The sequence below is a fragment of the Helianthus annuus genome, chromosome 13, assembly GCF_002127325.2.
Source record: "Helianthus annuus cultivar XRQ/B chromosome 13, HanXRQr2.0-SUNRISE, whole genome shotgun sequence".
NCBI lineage: Eukaryota > Viridiplantae > Streptophyta > Magnoliopsida > Asterales > Asteraceae > Helianthus > Helianthus annuus.
Window position 1 is genome coordinate 7,218,889 of NC_035445.2, and position 23,164 is coordinate 7,242,052.

General features: G+C 35.3%; 1 protein-coding gene and 1 long non-coding RNA gene across 2 annotated transcripts; one reads left to right on the forward strand and one right to left on the reverse strand.

The window, feature by feature from the left end:
* The first annotated feature begins 255 nt into the window (after positions 1 to 255).
* On the forward strand, positions 256 to 3,225 carry LOC110897378 (WAT1-related protein At5g07050). The gene is made up of 6 exons (XM_022144128.2): positions 256 to 570; positions 691 to 870; positions 1,430 to 1,685; positions 1,763 to 1,921; positions 2,020 to 2,171; positions 2,713 to 3,225. The coding sequence occupies exons 1-6, from the start codon at positions 365 to 367 to the stop codon at positions 2,990 to 2,992; spliced, it is 1,233 nt and encodes a 410-aa protein (XP_021999820.1). The 5' UTR covers positions 256 to 364; the 3' UTR covers positions 2,993 to 3,225.
* A 15,831-nt stretch (positions 3,226 to 19,056) lies between these two features.
* LOC110897377 lies at positions 19,057 to 22,641 on the reverse strand. Its single transcript, XR_002568596.2, has 7 exons — positions 22,487 to 22,641; positions 22,278 to 22,381; positions 21,962 to 22,078; positions 20,509 to 20,603; positions 19,715 to 19,835; positions 19,532 to 19,629; positions 19,057 to 19,454 (listed from the first exon to the last, which is right to left on the reverse strand). It is a non-coding gene; the product is annotated as an uncharacterized LOC110897377 (long non-coding RNA).
* Positions 22,642 to 23,164: the final 523 nt, after the last annotated feature.

The following is a 23,164-nucleotide window of genomic DNA, read 5'->3' on the forward strand; positions in this document are numbered from 1 at the left end:
TTAGATGTATCCGCGTGGGTCATATTACTAGTTTTGTATTAAGCTTCTATCTAAAGCATAAAAAGTTTAATTGGTAAGTAACATAATTGTTGTTAACTTTGTGCTATACAAGTAGGGAGTTTTTTATGGAATGATGGATATCTACCATGCATGCATACTTGCACAAGCTAACCAGGAATATTCATATGATGCAACTTTTTGGATAATAGACATAGCCCCCACTCCCTATAAATATGCCCACATATCCATTGATTTTACTTAGGACAAACACAACCATCTTCTAGTGTTTTCCTCTATCTCCTTTGCTACACTTTTTTAGCTACAAAACCACACTAATCTCAATCCAATCAAGAAACCAAAGATAATGGAAGGGAAGCTAGGATGTTTTGCAAGGTTTTTCCTGACCTCGAAGCCGTATATCGCAATGATTTGCTTACAGTTTGGATATGCCGGGATGAATATTATTACCAAAGTGTCGTTGAATCGTGGTATGAGTCACTATGTCCTCGTTGTTTATCGCCATGCGTTTGCGACAGCCGCTATCGCACCTTTCGCCCTTTACCTAGAGAGGTATATATTTATATATAGTAACCATTCAATATATAGTCTAGATGCATGTTCCTTAATTTAAAATTAAAACGCTTACACTTATTGTTATTGTAAAGTATAATATGACTTTTGTGATTGTAGGAATATTAGGCCAAAAATCACGTTTTCAATATTCATGCAAATGTTTGTGTTGGGACTTCTTGGACCGGTGATAGACCAGAACTTCTATTATGCTGGATTGAAGTTAACATCTCCCACTTTTTCATGTGCTATGAGCAACATGCTACCGGCAATGACCTTCGTTATGGCCGTCCTCTGCAGGTATAGTGATCTATCGTTTTCGCCACTGTTTGGCATTCGTTACTAGAAAACTAGGCAATTGCAACTAAATTTTGTGACAAAAAGGTCACAAAACTAGCTACAGATTTGCAACCAAAATCATAATGGTCACAAAAATAACGACCGACCAAGATCTGATGGCAAATTGGTCGCGGAAATGATTAAATAATATTTAATCAGAAATTAAGTTATTAATATCAGTCGCAAAACCGGTAGCAAATACAGTGGCGGATTTAGAAAATCTTTATAGGGCAACGTTTCATATAAAAAGGGGTAACGAAATCGAAAAAACGTCAATTTTTTCCAAAATTTACACTACTACCGGAGCGTCAAGGGGTAGCGGGGGCTACCCCTAGTAACATGCTAGGTCCGCCCCTGAGCAAATATGTGAAAAAAATAATAAAAATACGCAAGGTTGGTCGCAAAGCGGTAGCAAAAATGAAATTAATAATAATTTATAGTAAATGTATGAATCACAAAGGGTTTTTTGTCCTTTTGAACTATATTCTAAATCTAAAAAACTAATTTGTTTTGATGAAAGGATGGAGATATTGGACATGAAGAAGGTTAGATGTCAAGCAAAGGTGATTGGAACCATAGTGACAGTTGCAGGAGCCATGTTGATGACACTTTACAAGGGTAATGTGGTTGAGTTGTTTTGGACCAAACATGTTCACACTCACCATGTTTCCGAGACAACTTCTGCAACATCAGGATCTTCTGACAAAGATTGGGTTTTTGGGTCCATTCTTCTTATCATTGCTACTTTTGCATGGGCTTCTTTTTTCATCCTACAGGTATAACAACATCACACAAATCATTATTAACACAAAATTCAAAGTGTTTTGTACTTAGGTTTTGATTGGTTTTGCAGAATGTGACTATGAGGAAATACACTGCACCTCTTTCTCTCACCTGTTTGGTATGCTTTATTGGGACTTTACAGTCCATTGCTGTTACTTTGGTGATGGATCACAAGCCTGGTACTTGGACTATTGGCTGGGATATGAACCTTCTTGCTGCTGCCTATGCTGTATGCATCTCTCTCTCTCTCTCTCTCTCTCTCTCTTTCTAGAATACTCTATTTCTTTCTCACTCTTCTGACTTGTTGACTGATGGTTCAATGTATAGGGGATTGTGTCATCAAGCATTGCATACTATGTACAAGGTCTAGTAATGGAAAAGAGAGGGCCAGTTTTTGTGACTGCTTTTAGTCCACTAATGATGATCATTGTTGCAATCATGGGTTCTTTTATTTTGGCTGAAAAGATCTACATGGGAGGGTAATTATGTTTTTTCATTCACTACTACATTATATGATATAAACCAAAGTGTATCAAGTCACTACTAGAAAAGTTGTATTTTGTTACGGAAATTTCCAACACAAAAAAATGCGTTGCAAATTCCAACACATTTACAACGCATTTTTAATGAAAATTAAAATAATTTTTTTGAAGTATTTAGTTACAAATGCGTTGCAAATTCTTTAAGAAATAGCGTAGGAAATGCGTTACAAATAAATTTCCAATGCATATTTCCGTTGCAAATGCGTCACAAATCTTGTACAAGAGTAATTAAGGAATCGTAGGAAATGCGTTACAAATTTCCAACACAATATTTCCGTTGCAAATAACTTGAAATTTGTGTAGTAAATGCGTTGCAAAAAGTTTTCCACGGGGCTTTTTCCTAAGTTAGGTTTCTGTGACAAATGCGTCGCAAATTCATATTTGCAACGCATTTGTGATGGAAAAACATGTTGAAAAGTTCCATTTTTCTAGTAGTTATAAATATTTTATTAACAGCTATTGAACCTCTATTTTCCAGTGTGATGGGCGCGATACTCATAGTGATCGGATTGTACGCGGTTTTATGGGGAAAATACAAGGAGCACAAGGAGAAAGAGTTAGCTGAAGAGATCCTCGATCCCGTTAAAGCTAATTCAGGAAACAACAACAACATGAACATGATGATAACCGACAGTGTTGAAGTAAACGATCTTGAGATGCAAAAGAACGAGATGTTCAAATCATCTGTCCCAACGATCGCAATCAATGCCGCAATGCCAACACCACCAATGATAGCTGTGGAAACACCAAGAGTGTAATTAGTTAAGAATTTAAGGAGTGTGGAAGAGAATGAAAGATAAGGGAAAAGTAATAACTACAATAATAATGAAAGGTTGAATATGTACAACTACTATAGATCAGGGGGTTAAGAAAAAAAGCAAGGGCTTTTTTTTGTAATTTTGATATTATCAATTTGTTTTTCTTTTAAATGTTTAATTATAAAGAATGAAGATTCATTCCATGCATGCAATGCAAAGAAATCTTTTTTGAACACCCTTGTCACTTTTTGTTGACGTCTGATTCGGATCCCACTTCAAGTGTTAGTGTTTGATGTTTGTAAATCCATTTGTCTTCTACAATGGACCCAATCAACTCTTAAACATATAAAAATTTTCAGTTTTATTGTAGTAAAACATTAAAGAAATAAGATATATCATATTTATTATTTCCCTTCAAACAATTTTACCTAAACCATGGACGACAATTTAAAGTTCTACAAATTCACTCTTTTGCTTATCAGCACACCCATCTATACACATCATATAGGTCTATATGATGCGTATAGGGTTTATGTTTTAGACAAATTAGTGGTTAAATCTCGTACAATGTCAAATCAGTCACATATACGATGTGTATAAGTCATGTACAAGGGGCCTATATAAGGCCTTTATACGCCACGTACAACCCTATACAAGACGTATATCTGTCTGATTTGACTATGATACGATGTTGTTTGAGCACGTGAATAAAGGTATACGTCTAATATAGGTCTATATGAGGCGTATACTTCTGAATTTGAACTTTACAAATATAACATGCAAACGCTTCTTCATAACTTATCTTCATTCATTCTTTTTTTTTTTTTTTTTTTTTTGCAACCTTCGTTGTTTTACCAATTTCGGACGAGTGTGAAGCTAAACTGACTGATTTCACTATTTGATTCTACGCGGTTGGAAAAATGTCATCGTTCTAGGACGTCAACAATTTCTTTAGGCAGTATCCTAACATGTCATGGTGCCTGAAACCGATCTGATAGACTTGCATCCTCCAAAGTCTAAATTTGTGTAAGCAACAAACTTCAAATCACTATCAGCTGGATACCACAACCCAAGTTTAGGTCTCCCCTTCAAGTAACGAAGAGTACGCGTCACCGCTTATAAATGTGACTCTTTTGGATTTGTCTGATATCTGGCACAGAGACATACGGCAAACATGATATTTGGTCTTGAAGCATTCAAGTACATTAGAGAACCAATCATCGCCCTATACAGAGTTGGATCAACATCTTCCACACTCTCATGATCTGGGCCAAGATTGTGATTCTCGCAGATAGGTGTGTTGAAAGTAGTGCAATCCTCCATGTTGAACCGAGACAAAATGTCATACACGTACTTTGTTTGATGTATAAACATCCCATCCTTCTTATGTTCAACTTGTAATCCTAGAAAGTAGGACAACTCACCCATAGCGCTCATTTTAAACTTGCTCTTCATTACCCGCTCGAATTCGTGACACATGTTTTCATTTGATGACCAAAAAATTGAGGTTATCTACGTATACCTGTACCAGCAGAAAGTCTTCCTTCTTTCGTTTAATGAACAGTGTACTGTCAATCTGACCTCTTTCAAAGCCATTCTTTAGCAAATGTGTTGACAGTGTCTCATACAAAGCCCTGGGTGCTTGATGCAATCCATACAAGCCTTATCTAGTTTGTACACTCGATCTGGATAGTCTGGATCAACAAACCCATCTGGTTATGAGACATACACCACTTCTTGGACTTTCCCATAAAGAAACGCACTCTTCACATCAAGTTGGTAAACCTTGAAGCCTTGAAAGATGGGAAGGCTAGGAACAAACGAATTGCTTCCAACCTTGCCACTGGTGCAAACACTTTATTATAATCAATCCTTTCTTGCTGATTGAACCCCTTAACAACTAACTGAGCCTTGTTTCTCGTCACAATCCCTTGGTCATCTATTATACACTTAAACACCCACTTAGTGCCAATTTCCTTTTCACCTTCAGGCAGGTCAACTAGCTCCCAAACCCTCAACTTTGTGAACTGAGCTAATTCCTCTTGCATAGCTTCAACCCATGAATTGTATTTCAGAGCCATGTGCACATTCTTTGCCTCCTCTTGGGCAATGAAGTAGCTATACAAACACTCATTCATAACACCAGTCTTCTTAATCGTAGCATACAAGCCTGAACTTTCTGTTATACTTCTTCTAGTCTGAACACCTGCAGCATGATCTCCAAGAATCATGTTAACTGGATGATCTCTGTTTGCTCGTGTAGTAGCAACGGTATCTACTTCTAGATTGTCACCCAGGTTTGATCCAACCTCCCCCTGAATATTCTAATTCGCAAATGGATTAGTGAAGTCCTCCCCTTATTAGGTTCAGACTCACTATCGCTTGAATCATGATCGGCTGCACTGGAGGAAGTTCCCGGAGCATCTGTCATCGATATACTCGATCTTGGCATGAAGTCACCCTCTTCATCCTCACTGATCATAGTTTGAATCAACTGAGAGTCATCTGCATTAGAAAACTCAGGAATATTACATGATTTAAAGACACTCTCATAATCATATAATATAGCTGGACCACTCGTTGATTGTTGAGGTGTATAAGTAGTAATTTCGACATTATACATGTAACACCCCGAAAACGGGTTTGGTAATCAAACTCCATTAATACTAAAAGACGGGTAAAGTACCGTTAGTAGTAAAAATAACCAGGTGAATATTTTGATTTAAATAAGAAATCATAATAATAAATACAAGCGATTCAAAGTTTTAAGGAATTGAGTTTATAAGAGCCCGAGTTAAGGGGACTTAAAATAAAACGGGTTATAACTCCCGGGACCCACTAAGTAACTAGGGATAAATTGTAACATCCCGACAATGCGAATTCTTAAATTTGCAATATGGTTGCGAATAAAATAGTGAAATAAACTGACTAAGAGTGACACTAACCAAGTTAGTTGGTCACTTATAAGTATTTAGGAGTTAAAACAAATAAAGTATCAAAAGTGAGGGACTAAAAGTGTCTAAATGAGAACTATTTTTAATAAAATAGCTAAATTAAAACACAAACATATTTTGTCTGTGTTGTGGAGATCGGCCAGGAGTCAGGGGCGACCCCAAGCTCCATCCAAGCCCTGGTTTATCACAAATTGAGGGTCTAAATCTGATCAAAAACAAAAATCGAGCATAGATTATTGATCCTCATCACAAGAGGATTACAAGGTATGTAAAATTTGATAAAAACTCTCAACTTGAAATTCTCATGAAATTGGGAAATCTGAAAATTGATGTTGCATGATTGCTATTTGGGTAGAATACGGTTGATATAGTGTCTAGGAGTAAAACCTAGACAATAACATGCGAAATCTTGGCAAATTCCTGAAAATCTCATGAACACATGGAAGGTGATTCATGGGTTTGTGGGAAACTAGTAAACACTAGGGTTTAGAATGATTATTCTAGTGTAATACGGGTTATAGAAAGGGATTTCTGATATGATGATGTTAAAATATGTGTATATAGTCTAATTGAAGTTAATTAGGGTGATAAACTCAAGTCATGAGCTTGGTTTTGATCGTGAAGAAATCTGACCCGCTAGGTGTTTGATGAAACGCCTAAATGAGGGTTAAAATGTTAAAAGTTGAGTAAAAACGCAGATTTGATCATTTTAGAGAATTATGCATTAAAGCTTGTGAAAGAGTTCTAAACTTATCGTGATTTAAACTCTTTAGGCAAAGAGTCCGGAACGTCAACCGGACAAGCCAGAGGTGATACTTGCTTGAAACGTGTGCTTTAAAGGTACGTAACTACGGTTTCGTTACGATACGCTCGATTACGTATTTTCGCTAGTAGACTTTAAATTATCATAATAGATGAAATTGGTATTTAGTTAAAGTGACGAAGATCACTAAGTAGATAAACGGGTCAAAAGGTGAAATTATCACCCTTTGACAATATCGACTAATGGTTCGTTGAGTTATATGATTATAGGAATGAATATCATATGGATGTTTACAGCGCTATCACTTAACAGCCACTAAGGCAAGGTATTGAAACGGGTCAATATATTGATCCGAGCCAGGTATGTATAATAACACAACTCATCACGTAGAATTTGGAGTTCTATAAGAGTTAGACAAGGTTAAGGTATAGATATTCGGTTATCTTTAGGTAAACCAAATAAGTTGAATTATGTTTATGGTGTTTTAGAAGTACATGAGTTTACAAACAAGAATTATAGTTAAAAGGTTGGATTTTTAGTCAAACAAGTATTTAAAGGTCCTCGTAGTAAAAGAAGGATGAAAATTGACCAAATTGCCCTTGTAAGTTAATTTGAACGAACGACCCATAAAGGTGGTTCGGAAATAAGTTTTATGATTAAATATATGCTTAGAATGAGTATAGGTAGTGAAGGATGTAAATCCTTGGGTCGAAAGACTTTATATGAGTCTTGCCGTAAAATGATAATCCGAGGGGTAGAAACTCGGAACATATAGATATCCATATTAAATCCAACACACATATAGATGTGGTGGAAGATAACTTGATAAGAAATGTAGGAATAAGATGCTAGAAATAAATGAAAGTGATTTCAAGCTTTAAAGTGCTTAAACACCCTTAACGGGTCAAAATAAGCATACGAGCATAAACGGGTTTAAATGGTGTAATAAACCTATGATTAGAACCTAATATAGTAGGTAACATTAATTTGATGAAGTGTATGAGATATAGGAATCAAATAAATACGTTTGTTTGATAAAATGCATAAATGGGTGAAAATTCGGTAAAAAGGTAACGAGTCGAAGGCTTAGAAGTCTTAAAATTTCTTATACGATATGTATAAGTCATGTACAAGGGGCTTATATAAGGCCTTTATACGCCACGTACAACCCTATACAAAACGTATATCTGTCTGATTTGACTATGATACGATGTTGTTTGAGCACGTGAATAAAGGTATACGTCTCATATAGGTCTATAAGAGGCGTATACTTCTGAATTTGAAGTTTACAAATAGTAACATGCAGACGCTTCTTCATAACTTATCTTCATTCATTCTTTCCTTTGCAATCTTCGTTGTTTTACCAATTTTCGAACGAGTGTGAAGCTAAACTGACTGATTTCACTATTTGATTCTACGCGGTTGGAAAAATGTCATCGTTCTAGGACGTCAACAATTTCTTTAGGCAGTATCCTAACTCGTCATGGTGCCTGAAACCGATCTGGTAACGTTACTAACTTAACTTCATTCCTTGTTGTGTTGAGATTATTAAATATTTAAAATGTTGTTGTTTTAAGAGGAGTCTGGCGTTTCTGATTCTAAAGAGGAGGAGGAAATTGTGTCTAGCGTCCACACCGATCAAAACATACTGTTTCAGTATTTGAATGAGCCTCCGCCTTCCCCTGTTGATGAACCATATTACCCGGCGCAACAAGGGTATCCAGATTACGGATACGGGTGTTAATCTTTTTATGTGCAACAAGACTATCCAGATGGGTACGGAGGATACGGTGGTGTGCCTCCATTCACACCACCATATTATTCACACCACCATATTATGATGAGCAACCCCCTAACCTGGGCAATCCTTACGAAACTAACAATGCATCACATTCTTTGTACGTGCAACAAGACTATCCGAACGGCGTGGGATACAATGGCGACTCTCTGAACACACCACCGTATGATGATGAGCAATCCCCTAACTCGGGCAATACGTATCAAACTAACAAGGTATCACATTCATTTAGTTACGTGAGACAACAATGATATATGTATGTTTCTTAGTTAAATGTTATATAATAAAATAAATAGATATCATAATAATGAATTAAATAAAATTAATAAATATAAAATGTGAGTTAACAGTATCGCGGTTCCAGCTTTTCATGTCTCTAAAAGAACTGAAGGAATTGGTACAAAAAAGGAAAACGAGAATGATTACATTATTTTGACCCGTCGATCGAAGAAAGTTGCCGATAGGATTGGGAGGGTATGGCTTGAATGCGATAGTGGTGGTGAGCAAAAAAATCAATTGCCCGTTTTCACTAATGGTGGTATGGCACGGCACACATGACATCTGGACGTTAGTAGTGAAAAACTGGAACATAACCATGAACCTGCTGAGCATCTGTTTGGTCACGCGTTGGGGAGAAGATTTTCTCTCAATGAATACAAGTTGGTGAAGCATCCAACAGCTCAAAACATGGAGCCACGCAACATTTTTCGAACGACAAGGAAGCAGGACCCTGACAGCTTACATATTCAAAAAGTTGTACAAAATGTGGTGCAGAAGATTAGAGCCTAATATAGAGGCGAAAAGACTCCCATTCAGACACTGGAAACCATGTTGTATGACAACGATTTTGAAGGTCCTTATCACGTGGATCGTAACGAGATTGACAATCAATCAATGGTGCGGAATCCCCTTGACAGATCACACAAAACACAGGAACAAGAAAGATGAAGAACACAATGAAAAATACTATTAAACTGACCTTCTATGATTATCAAAACAAAGTTTTTACAATCATTCAAGATCCCACGAGACTCACAGCCACTCTTTGTGTATTCTCTCACAACATCTCTCAATCACTACTCTCTCTGAATGACTACAATTTTTCTCTGACGTCCTTCTAAAAACCCTAGTGCACAGTGTTTATATACCACACATGCAGACTGGGCTAGGCCCACGTACATAATAACACAAAACCCAGTCTAAATACAAAGACAAACAAATTCGGACTTCCTTGCTGTAACAAACTCAGACTTATGATAGCGTGTGTATTCATCCGTACTCTTGACTTGATCTTTAGGTTAAAGCTTCACCAAAATGAAACCATAACAAAGTTAGAAACAAATGACTTATCAAAACAAGGTTTCATAGTTTTCCTTTCTAGTTATGAAAGTTGGAAGCCTATCCAACTTAATATCTTTCTTACCATCAAATCCTTGCATTTCATAATTTCCCCCAAAATTTCCATATAAACATGCTCGTTTCATACTATATTTACATGCCATAAATACATGAAGATCACGTTATGAATTGGCCATGGAAAACTAAAGGTTTCACGTTGACTCCAAACAATCTAGCATTCAATCCAGTTTGACCCGTTTCAATGGGTCGAACAATCATATCTTTTTATGCGATAAATCAATTCACTTCGAATCATTTCAAGACACTTTACGACTCCAATTAAGACATACAGTCGGTCAAAGTGTAAGCTATGAGAACTTACCTTGATCTTGAGCCACTTGTCTTTTTGGATTGCTTTGTCCTTCTTTTTTTCACACCTACTCTTGATGATTAGACACTTAGTATTTCATAAATTTATCAATTGCCAGGCTTTACATTCAAATTGCATACTTATCATCACACATAAGTTACATACATCCTGATCACGTTAAATAAGTGTTTCATGCAAGAAATCATCTTGTAATGTTTCAAAGCATTTCATCAAACAATTGGCGGGCATTACTTTACAATTATCATAAGCGCTTAATTTACTAACATAAACAACATGCTTTTACTAATTATCAACAAGTTTCATGCGTCCATTAATATCTAATTAGCATAAATTCAAGTCATTTAAGCTAATACATCAATATAACCAAAAATGGTTATGGGTTCTTTCCCCCATGTCGAAACCCACCTCAACTACACATGAATTCTACACATACTAGTTCAAATAGTGATTCCAAACACAATTTCTACATAATCTACATAGAATTGCTAGGCTTCATACAAGACTTGTTAAAATCAGGAATATCTAATAAAATCATCATCAGTTGGGGATTCTACGACTCACCTTAGGCTTATTATGACTAGATGATGAGAAATACTTAATGATGCAAACATTTGGGGATGAATTCCACCATCAAGTTGAGGAAATCAGAATTGCTTGAGCCTTCCCTTGCTCTCCCTAGTGAATGGCGAGACACACGCATACCAGAGACATATGGTTCTTTTCCCCACTAATCTTTGTAAAAGATTAATTAAAACTTGCAATTCAGCCTCTCATGTCCGCAATATAATTTCTTTTGTCGCAAACTTATTTCCTTCTCAATTTAATACTTTAAAACATTTTAACAAGGGTGTCTAACCTAGTTTGTTATTTCATGCAACAATCCAAGTTAAACATAATTATAAAATTTAAATTTTTTAGGCGTTACAACGAATCTTCTTCTAAGGGTTAAACCCTGTAAAAGGCCTTAATAACTCACCTCTTCTTCCAGGTAAACATCAACACATACATGGTGGGGTTGGATAGATGTAGCTAGCCTCAAGATGTTCCTCCTCCGCGTGATCCTCATCCTTGATGGCTGACCTTAGGTTCATTTCTTGAACTTGGCAACCTTGCGATTGGAACACAACTTTGTCATTGCCTTATCCGGTGAATCGGTGGCTAAGGAGATCATTCTTCTTAGAAGCCATTTGAAATAACCAAAGCTCCGATACCACTTGATGCAAACAACGAGAGAAATTCAAATGGCTCAAGAACACTAAGGAGTATTATCTAATGATAGGAACTGACATAACAAAGATTATCTAAAACAAAAATAAAACACTATACTTATACTAAACCATAAGGAGATAAACAGGGATACTACATAATATTTAGTATTTCAAAGAATAAACACATAGAAATGAGTCTTTATTTACCTTGATCTTGATCTTGAGTCTTCGGCATTCAAATCATCACTCGTTTGCATAGGTGGCCCGATCTCTACATCCCAAACTCCTTTCAGGGCCCAATATGTACCTAAGCCAATCCCTGATTCAAATTGGCCATTAAACTTTAAGACCACCTCAAGACCAATATATGCTCATGCATCACACTCTCACATATTTGTATTCTCATGTATATATTCAACTTGAAATACCTATGATTCCCAACTAAATGTCATAAGACCTTACAAAGTTAGATAATTAATGACTTTGAATCATAATATCACAAAAATATACATATGTAACACATGATTCTTTCACTACAAAGCAGAGCGCTTTTGGTGACAAATGTACTGGTAGGTGATTTGTAGTTTATGATAGAGATCATTGGTAATCGAGTGGTGATGTATTCATAGGATACATGGTGTGGATAAAGAATATCCACGAATCATCGACGACTTCTATCGTCGTCGACAAAAGCTCCACCTACAAATACAATGACGTTAGAATATAAGTGTGTTCCACTGAAATCCCATCAAACCCTACATAATATCACAAAAATAATCGATTGTTTGTGTTTGTGTATGTATACAACATGTTTTATTTCACTACAAAGTAGAGGGCTTTAAGCGGAGGGCGTATTTGTCAGTGAATCCTGAAAGAAGGTGGAAGAAACTGTTGCTGATTGTCCGTTGGGATCCATGGCAACAATAAAAGAATTCATCAATAGATCCTGGTTTTGTTTACCGACGCTAGCAGTGGCGGATCCCGATTTTTTTTCAGGGGGGAGGGGGGGCAATTAGAAGGCTTAACCAATCTTTTAACGAGGGAGAAAAGATACGCTATTTTTTTCATTAATACCCCCTCCTCTCATTTCTATGCAAGTCCACCACCGACGCAAGCTTCACTTAAAGGATCACCAATAAAACCATGACGTTCGACAGAAGTGTGTTTCACTGACATATATTATAAAAGTATTTCTTTATATTTTTTGTTTTAGATACCATTCAATAAGAGACACGTATTTAATCATTGGTTTTTTTTTGGTAGCTAGAATCAATTTTCTAATAGTTATCTTTTAAATTATACTTATTTTTTGTACTATCCATTTCACATTTCACATTTCACACTTATTTATAAAGCAAAGTTTGCCGAGAGTGGAGATTTCAAATAGATTGGTGCAAGTCCTATTCGAATTTTTAATTATTATGTCCAAAAACCTCCACAACAAAAAGACACTTTTGGTATGTGGTTAATCTGCAAGGATGTCACTAAAGTTTTTAAACACATAAATTGACGACATCGGGTCTCCACGTAACTTATAATAATGTATAAAAGGGCCACAAACTATACTCAATTTCCATGTATACGACAAAAGTAAACTATACCATATACTAAGTTATATAAACACCGTTACACCGATGCCCAAATAAAGCTCAATTTAATTAATATTATAAGCATAAGATAACAAAAAAAACTAAAATGAAATGAAAAAAAAACACAAATAAAATTTTGCCACTTAATTATGCCCTAACAATTCAATCTCCCTATGCTAAACAATTGAAATCAAAGCTTCCTCCACCACTGCTCCCTATGCTAAACAATTGAAATCAAAGCTTCCTCCACCACTATTGACAAGTTAGTCCTTAGGCCATACGATTTGGTTGATGTTTCATGATCGACCTTCATGTCATCATCCTTCCATCCATCCCCATCATCAAGGGGGATGATGTTCATGCTTTATGAATGAGATAAAGTGAGAGAGAAAGTAGTCGTGAGCCTCGTGGAGATATCCACGATATTCATGAATATCATGATTGATGACGGTGAGGGCGGTCATGATTCCACATCAGCGTTCATGGCACCCTTCATAATCCCCCAACCTATAGCCTTATATGTAATAACTGAGGAATACTGACAATTATTAAAAAGTTACTTGTGCAAAAAAGGGATGATAGTAGCATAGAATCAAAATAAACTAATCCAAACAAATTTAATCACCGGTCTATATCAAAACTAAAAATGGCAAGTGTACAACGATCATGTTCTATTGGGCTTGTCGACTTGTTGGACCTACAGAAGAACATATGATATTCAAAAGCCAAAATATGATCAAAGGATCAAGAAATAAACAACAGACTGAACCAGACTCATCCCAAAGATAGTGAATCTTGAACACTAACCAAAACATCTGTTGAAGACATACTAACATTTGTTCAAGCCTTGGAAACCACTGTTGAAGAAGAACCAAGCACTAATCAAGACCAAAGTGTTGTTGAAGCAAAGATCTGTTGAAGAAAACCAAACATCTATTCAGGCCAAAGTTATGTTTGATATGAAGCAACAACGGTTTGAAGATCAGCGATTTCATCAATGTAACAGTATTTTGCTTTGTAACAGATGTTTAGTATATTAGATCAAAGGTTAGATTCCCACATATGTTTACAAACATTTGTAGAATCTTTTCTATTAGGAATGTTAGATGTCACTATCAGGGTGATGTCAGCTAATCACAAACAAACCTTTTGTACTTAGTATAAATAGATCTCACCTGCTAGAGATCTATTTCATCACATTTCATTCTCTTTTGTATGAACATATTTGTTGTGTGATCAGGCTGAGGGAGAGTTTGAAAAGACCACTATACTCTAATCAAATCATATCATTTGAATATGATATAAAATCGTCTTTGATGATAATTCCTTGCTTGTGATTATTTATCTGTTTTACAATACAAAATTCTTTGTTCTCATTAGTCTTAATCACAAGCCTTGTAAAATCAGATCCTAACACAACCCATTAGGGATAAGTCAAAATTTCTCTTCCTATTAAAATAAACCTTTTTCATTATGGGCATCAATTGGAAAACAAACGTCGACGGTTGAACACAGAAGACTCGAATTGTCGAACAAGCCAGGGTTGATCACCATTCATCATCGTCCCTGCTGAAATCATTAATCATCCTTGCTATTGAGTGTTGAAAATCGATTTCGTCCATTTGTGAGTTTTTGTTGTTTGATTTAATTGATTTCTTGTCTTTACTTCTTGTTTGATTAATTGATTTCTTGGTGTTTGATGTTTGATTAATTGATTTCTTGTTTGGTGTTATAGTTTATTTAGAATTCTACTTTGTATATTTGTTAGGGTTTAAGAGTTAAGACTTTGATAGTTTAGATAAGTTATAATTTTAAATAACGTTTACTTTTCTATTTTTGTTGTTAAACTAGGTAGTTGAATTCTTTGATTTGAAGTTGAAAGTTGATTCCTTAAGCTGAAATGAAACCACAATATTGTACTTTGGTTTATTGAATATAGCAGAACAAAACTAATCTAAACAAACTAAATCCTAAACTAATCTTGTATAGCTTAAGGGTATATTTAATCCCCTTTGCTTTACAGTATTGGTTTCTAATAAATCTCCCTCTGATCAACTATTATAAATCTTTTATGGATATTTTGAACTGTTTTTAATGGATATATATTTTATGATTACATCATGTTCATCGATATTGCTTTTATAATTTCACACCAAGTGGAAAATTATTAGCTTTTTACATAATATTTTAATTTTTTATGGGTAATTATTTATTTAACTTATTCATGCATCCATCACTCCCACCAACGAAAATTTTTATTAGCTTTTGTGTATGTTGGAGAACTAATAAGAACCAACTTGTGATGTACAGTCTTTGATTATACAAATTAAGAAAAGACTAAATGGTTGTTGTCATCCAATGTTATATTTAATATCTTTTTGTATAATATTACTATTTACTAATAAGCTTTAGAGCATGTTTGATATGGGAATTTAAACTTAAGAAAATAAGCATTTTTTTAAAATAGACATTGTTTTAAAAAAATGGATACAGACAGGAAAATAACCACCTTTGTGGTTCATATTGCATGGTGTTTCGTAACTTATGTCAAGTTTGAGTGATTGGTTTCTAAATTTGTTTACTTTAAGATAATCAATTTTTGAGCTTTAAACTTCTTTAGGATGATTAATGTTTGAAATTCCTACCAATTAATTAATCAACGAATCATTTTAATTACTGGTTAAATTAAATCTGTGTTTATGCAAACTAAGGGTGGGCGGGGCACCCACCGAAACCCACGCGGGGACCCCTCTTGCCGAGCGGGGTTGGCACCGCCAACATATCGGTGAGGTAGAGAGAGGGAGTGAAACCGGTGGGGCTTCACCGAAGAGAGGGGGAGGAGAGAGGATGAGTGGACCAATCAAAACTTTTTTTTTTTTTTTTAATAAAAACCAAGTCACCTAAGAGGGGAGTGCCGACATCAATTTAGGGTGTTAGGGGAGTTTAAGAGAGGAGTTGACGTGGCACACGAGGATTGGTTGGGCGTAAGAGAGGGGACTCACCTCTTAGGTGAGCACCCCTTACACCCTAATGAAACAATTGTTAAGAGTAAACTCGTCTATCTTGTTCTACCTATATTCACTCCAAAAATACCCAAACCCAATTGTGAACCAAACATTTTCATTCACAGGCAACAAACCAAAGGCCCCAATAATATTCAATCCAACATTTCGAAACAAATGTATATTAATTTAGGGAAAAATACATATATCAACACCACTTTTATTCACTTTTTAAAATATTTCTTATTGTGCCATGCCCCATCTAATAACATGTGAGATACACCATGTGTTTAAATAGAGTAAATCATAATATATTTATTTTATTTTGTGGATATAATATATATTAGGCTCGGTGGTGTGGTATAAAGCCTCCAGAGGTTTTATAATGTCACGTCAACGTCACGTAGGATCCATGTCACATAGGGGACTTTAAAACTCCTTCCCTTAACTTGCATGCAATGGTTTAAAGCACCTATCATGATTACCTAATTATTTATTTTTTTAAATAAAACAACCAACTTACTTAAAAATAAAAATAGAAACCTACTAAAAAACTACATATATTTTGCTCGGATTTTTGCTTTACACGCTTCTAAAATGTTTCATCCTCCTCTGGTTGTGGGAAAAGTCTTTCTCGGGGAACTTCATATCTTTCTCGATTGTTTCTCCAATTTCAATTCATATTCCTTTTCCTTGATTGAGAGAAGCCGAATGAGTCTATCATCGAACTCGTCCAACCTTGATGGGCCATTCGATGGCGTTGTCGAGGAGGTACCTCATGCTCGTGCTGCTACCTTGCTTTATCCTTATTGGTCGTGGCAGCTCTTGGGGTTCCTCGAAATTTAATTCATCAAATTCGTCATTTTAGTTAAAGGTAGAATGAGCATCGGATGAGAATGGTTGGCTAGGCGTTGTTGATTTGAACCTTTTTGACCTATGGGCCGTTGGGTGAAACGATGGTACAAGATGCCACTTTGGAGATTTGCGAAGAAGCACCCAAGAATGTATCATCGTAAACGCCGAGAGCCATGATAGATTCTATATTCAGTGTGGGCCGCGATCATGATGTCAACGTCGTTTGAACTGCTTTTTCTTGTGTGATTGTTTGCGAGGTATTGTATGTGTTGTTAAAGTTGTTGATCTTCCCACGCATTGCGGTCCACTTTCTCAAAAAAACCGAATCGGGCGAATGATATTCACCACGGCCCATTGTGGCGAAAAACTTCTCATGTATACGCCTCCAAAAGTCGACTATATCTTGGTCGGTTGCTATAATTTGAAAAAGAAAAATTAAATAGTAGCAAAAAAATAAAAATTAGCTTAGTAAAAATTTATATAAATTTAATGGAGAAAAAAATATAAACAATCGAACTCTCCGACACATCGAGCCATGATCGTGCCAATGCTAGTTCTTCGTTAGGCGTCCACCTCTCGACCGTTTTGGGAGTACGTTCGACATTCTCAGTCTTCTTATGGTTCCTTCTTACGCGTCCACCTCTTGAGAAAGTGAGTTGGGCTTAGTTGAAAGTTTGGTGGTGGTTGCTTTGGACCGAACTAGTATCCAAAAAAGCCAGGAAGTGGTGGTGGTGACGGATGAGGGGATGTTGGCGTGGAAGGGGGTATCGGCCAACACCCGATCTCACCTGTTCGCGAGTCTCTTAGGTACCGATCTCTTAGGTACCGAACTCTCCGACACGTCGAGCCATGATCATGCCAATGCTAGTTCTTCGTTAGGCGTCCACCTCTCAACCATTTTGGGAGTACGTTCGACATTCTCAGTCTTCTTATGGTTCCTTCTTACGCGTCCACCTCTTGAGAAAGTGAGTTGGGCTTTCTTGAATGTTTGGTGGTGGTTGCTTTGGACCGAACTAGTATCCAAAAAAGCCAGGAAGTGGTGGTGGTGGTGGTGACGGATGAGGGGATGTTGGTGTGGAAGGGGGTATCGGCCAATACCCGATCTCACCTGTTCGCGAGTCTCTTAGGTACCAATCTTGTTGCTCGTTGTTTGCAAAATTAGCCTAAACCAGATTGTTGGGGTCTCACATGTTTTGATTGTTGTTGGGAAACATGGCGTGGGATTGTATAAAAGTAAAGAGAAAATATTGTGTAGAATGGTGTGGTATTGGTAAAAAAAAGTGGGATATATAGTGTATAAAGTAAAAATTAAAAAGATATTTTTTTTTAATTGTTACCATTTTCTAACGGTTATTTTTTGAAAGGGCCCACAAAAGAGCCGTTAGCGCTCGCGAAGTAGACAACGAATTGATCCATGGTGTCCCCACCCCCATGGCGCCTAGAAAATGGTGTGAAAGGCGTTATGATGCAGAATAGAGGATGAGTTGGCAGGGGCGTGATACCACACCGGATGCCCTAAGCTTAACTATAAAGATACAAAGACACGTAATATCTATATTTTTATTTTATAACCGTAAGTATAAAAAACGTGTGTGAAATTGTTCCCAACTTATAGATATACCTGCAAATTTGAAATGTTTGTGATTTTCATATTATACTTTCATCCTATTTCGGGCAGGTATTAATGGAGTCTTTGTACTTTACTCATTCAGTTACTGTTAAAAAGCAAAATGGTCCAGACGGCAGACCCAACTAGTTCAGCCCAACTTAGTGAGGCCTAATAAGTATGTTGAACCTTTTCACGAGGACCTAGGTCACAATGTGACATACATATATCATATACTAGCCATTTATCCGCGCAATGCGGAGGGAGTGACGATTTACAATAGGATACTCGTTTACCGTTAGTTATCAGTCGTCTCGTGATATATTGTATAGTACTTAAGTTAGTTTTCTTATTCGTGATATGTTGACACTCGTTTTTCTATTAGTTTATCGATTCTTTGGTGATATACTTTTATTGATTTTTTTTAGCTGTTAGTTTATCCATCAAATCAATCATAAGCACATAATGCTTTAACCATAATTCATTAATCGATACAAATACGAAATGCAATACGCTGAACATTATAAATTTGTTAACAAAATTACAGTGATAAACATTAATTGATAAAAAATAAACATTATAAATTTGTAACAATAACTACAACGATTTGTTTCTTTGTTAATCTCATGATAATGTTTTTTATAATTTTTCTTTGTTTTGTAGAAGGAAGATGAGTGCTTCTCTCTATAGGGCATACAAGACACAGGTTATTGGTGGGAGCCCGCCATATTTAACATATATATTTTTTATACGTTAAATATGGCGGGCTGCCGCCAATCTTGTATGCCGTAGGAGAGAAGCACCTATCTTCCCCTTACAAAGATGAAACGTGTGGCCTGTAGAGGGTTACTTGCGGGTTTCTTAAGCCATATGCTATAGTATACTGCTCTACAGGCTTCCCCCTCAAGATGATTTTGAAGTTGTTGAACTTTCTAAGGTACAACATAGAAGAGTATTCCTGAAAAGAATCGTTATATATTGTGAATACACCAAATTAAAAACATGTTGAACATATGTAAGTTTAAAAAAAATCACCCTTAACGAATGAAGAAGGTGGTATGAAGAAGGCCTTCGTCATTGAGCCATAAGTTGTATATGATTATCTTTGTCCCGTGTGAACCCATGTCTTCAAACTGAAAATACAAGCAAACAAGTGTTGCATAGCAAGTTGATATAGTATACGTCATCGAACAAATTCAGTATAGAACAGAAACAAACCTGTTGGATCAGGTCATCTATTGAAGCGAACGGTAAGAATTGTCATTAAGTTAGACAACCAGTCCTCTTGAGCGTCGTATGTTATAGGATCTGGCCGGTTCTTCGAGATATCGAAATCAATCTACAATAAAGATTCCACATAAGAACAAAAAAAGATATAAATCTATACTATATAATAAAAGAAACCTGTTTTGGGACACTTGTCATTCTCTCATTTAATTGATTAAAATTATTAATAATACTAAAAATAATAATATCTACACTTTATAATAAAAGAAACCATTTTAGGAACACTTATCATCATATTAGGTCATCTCTTATAGATAATTATTATTTTAGTTTAATATATTCTAATTAATTATAGATAAACATCCTATTAAATATTATTTAGTTTAATATGTTATATTACTAGGTTATTTACCCGTGTGATACACGGTTGAACAATTTAAGTTGTATAAGACATAAAAATATAATAAAAATTATGAAAAATAAATTGCATTACATAGCTTTTGCTCAACAATAATTGTACATAAAAGTTGTGACACCATAATAGCTAATTCCAAACAAAATGGGATTGTGGACTATAAATGTTGAAACATTCTATTATATTAGAACATCAAATAAAAAATACAAAGTTACAATCTTTTTTTTTAATTCGTGTTTAGTATTGTTGGTAAAAGCTATATGGTTCTACAATAATTGCATTACAAACCAAACATAAGATGATGACATATCAAAAAATGAGAAAAAAATGTATCCATCAAAGTCATGTGTGAAATAAACTACATGTGTACCTCAATTGCATGGACAACATTACTATATCCATCGTCTCTTGCCACATAAAGTGCAGTTTGACAAACATCATTCATCACCATCGAATTAGAGGAAACTGAAATAAAAAAATAAAAAATTAGTGTAAGCAATTATGATCAAGCAACTTGACCCATTAAATAAGGATACTTTCCAATATCAACCAAGAGACATATTTCAAATATCTAAAATTAAGAAAACAGTGTAGCAAAAAAAGCATAACACACACAACACTAATACAAGAATAAGTGGGTTAACTTCTTTGATTATGGCTGCCTTTATGTGCAAACAACCAAAAAATATTCGGACAACAACAGAGTGGTTAAATGGTGCTTTATCATGGTATGGTAGATTTCTCTCGAGATCGGGCAGCTTTCGAGTACCCGACCTAACTCCACCACCGCTGCCATACGATCTACCACTGCCACCACCAAAAGAGCTGAAGATATTATCAAATCTACCCACATTATCGCCAAACATATTGCTTGAAAAGCCCGTTGTTCTGACACTTGGACCGTCTCCGCCGACCCGAAAACTCAGCGATCATGTCATCCATGTTGAATGTGATTTTGTGAATAGGCTAAAATTCGGATAAAATACAAAATAAAACTATAGAGCAATGTGTCTAATTACGATAGAATATAAGATGTAACTAAAACAGATTTTTATGTTATTTGAAATCAATATATGTAGTAGTACATACAATAAAATTAAAATTACATGATATAGTTATAAGCTGGGTTGTGATGGCATAGCAAGTGAAGATAGATTTATGTAAAGCTATAATTAACTAATAATATCCGTACCTTTAATTTGGACTTGAATTTGTTTAAACAAAGAACTCGCATTATAACGTGTCCTCAACCAAACCGATCACACAAAATAATATATGTACCTTTATTGCTTGCCAAAGCATGTTTCTTAAACGTGTCCTCAACCAAACCGAATGCACACACAACACTCACCGAACTGTATTCGGGTGTAACCAAATTAAAAATGCCTAAGATAAAAGCCCTACTCAAACATATTAAAAAAACAGAAGTTGCCTATATTGTTCCCATGTAGGAGTGTTGAAAGGCTAAATGAAGTCGGATATTAAGATGTGCAGGTTGTGACATAGGATATGTGGAGGCCATCCAACCACTCCATATCTTTTGAGCTAGTCTAGTTGATTGGAAAAGAAAGATATTGTGACTCAATTTTGCAAGAATACTCAAACTGATACTATGACTCAATTGTGAAATAGTGGTTAAACGACATTACATAACATTTAAACTTTATAAGGTGCATCGTGTGTAAACAATAATATTGTGTAAATTTTGTTAGACAAAGTCCATATAGCAGTTTAGCCTATAAAACAATAATATGTGTAGATCAATATCTATAGGCTAAAAAAAGATTAGCAAAACAATAATATTAACAACAGCAACAACATACCTTGTGAATTTAATTCACATAAATGCCAGATGTAAGCCATGGGAACATAAAAGGAATTAAATAGTCAATCTCATTCGAGCAACCTTGAATCGTTTGGAGCTATCAAAACCTGGAATGCTAGAATTATGAATCAGAAATTAGAAATTGAAAAAAAGAAAAACCCCGAAGAGATAAAAATAAAGTACTGATTTTAGTTCAAGTGAATCAAAGGAGTTTTAAACAAACCTAAGCAAAAAGTCGAAACATGATAAACCCTAAGGACTCAACAATTTAAAAAAAAAAAAACACAAAATAATCATTGGGAGACCGAACGAACCTGCGATCAATTGTGGGATCAGATATTAGAAAGGTACTCCTTGGAAGATTGTGTTGCCTTCAATATTTTGGGGTATTCATGTGGACGACATTTAGGGTTTCAGTCTGATGAAACATAAAAGAGAGGAAGTAGCGAATCATGATAAACCCTAAGGATTTAACAATTAACCAAAAAGAAACACAAAATAATGATTGGGAGACCGAACAAACCTGCGATCAATTGTGGAATCGGATATTAGAAAGGTATTCGTTGAAAGATTGTGTTGTCTTCAATATTTTGGGGTATTCATGTGGACGGCATTTATTAGGGTTTCATGAAACATAACAGAGGGAGAAAGTAGCGAACATAAGAAGCAAAAGTCGTATTTGATATGGGTCGGGTCCCCAAAAATTGATCCAATCATTTGAGCTGGAAACCCACAAAAACAATGCTCTAAGAATTGGACACGTGTCCCACAATTAGTTTTATTTATTATATATAGAAGATGTGTGAACTCAATAGAAATTCCGTTATATTTAAGTGGAGGGAAGACTAAAAAGATAGAAGTTTTCCACGTTTTTTCCATTGTGGAAGTTACATGAAACCCCTTCAATGTATTATGCTTAACCATTTTAACTTTTTATTATTTGATATATAAAATTAGATTTATTCAATTTATACATTACACGGGGTTTTTAAGGATATATATTTTTTATTATTTAGTATAGAAAATTACATTTATTCAAACCGTGTAATGCGCATATTTTTAAAGATGTATTTTTTATTATTTGGTATATAAAATTACATTTATTCAACCCTTGTAATACACATGGTTTTAAATATATAACTTTTTTATTTGGTATATAAAATTACATTTATTCAACCCGTATAATATGGTTTTTATAGAT

Coding starts and splice junctions, on each gene's coding strand:
- LOC110897378 (XM_022144128.2), top strand. CDS start 365: ATGGAAGGGAAGCTAGGATGTTTTGCAAGGTTTTTCCTGACCTCGAAG. Junction 1,922..2,019: donor TTCTTGCTGCTGCCTATGCT/GTATGCATCTCT, acceptor TTCAATGTATAG/GGGATTGTGTCATCAAGCAT. Junction 2,172..2,712: donor GAAAAGATCTACATGGGAGG/GTAATTATGTTT, acceptor TCTATTTTCCAG/TGTGATGGGCGCGATACTCA.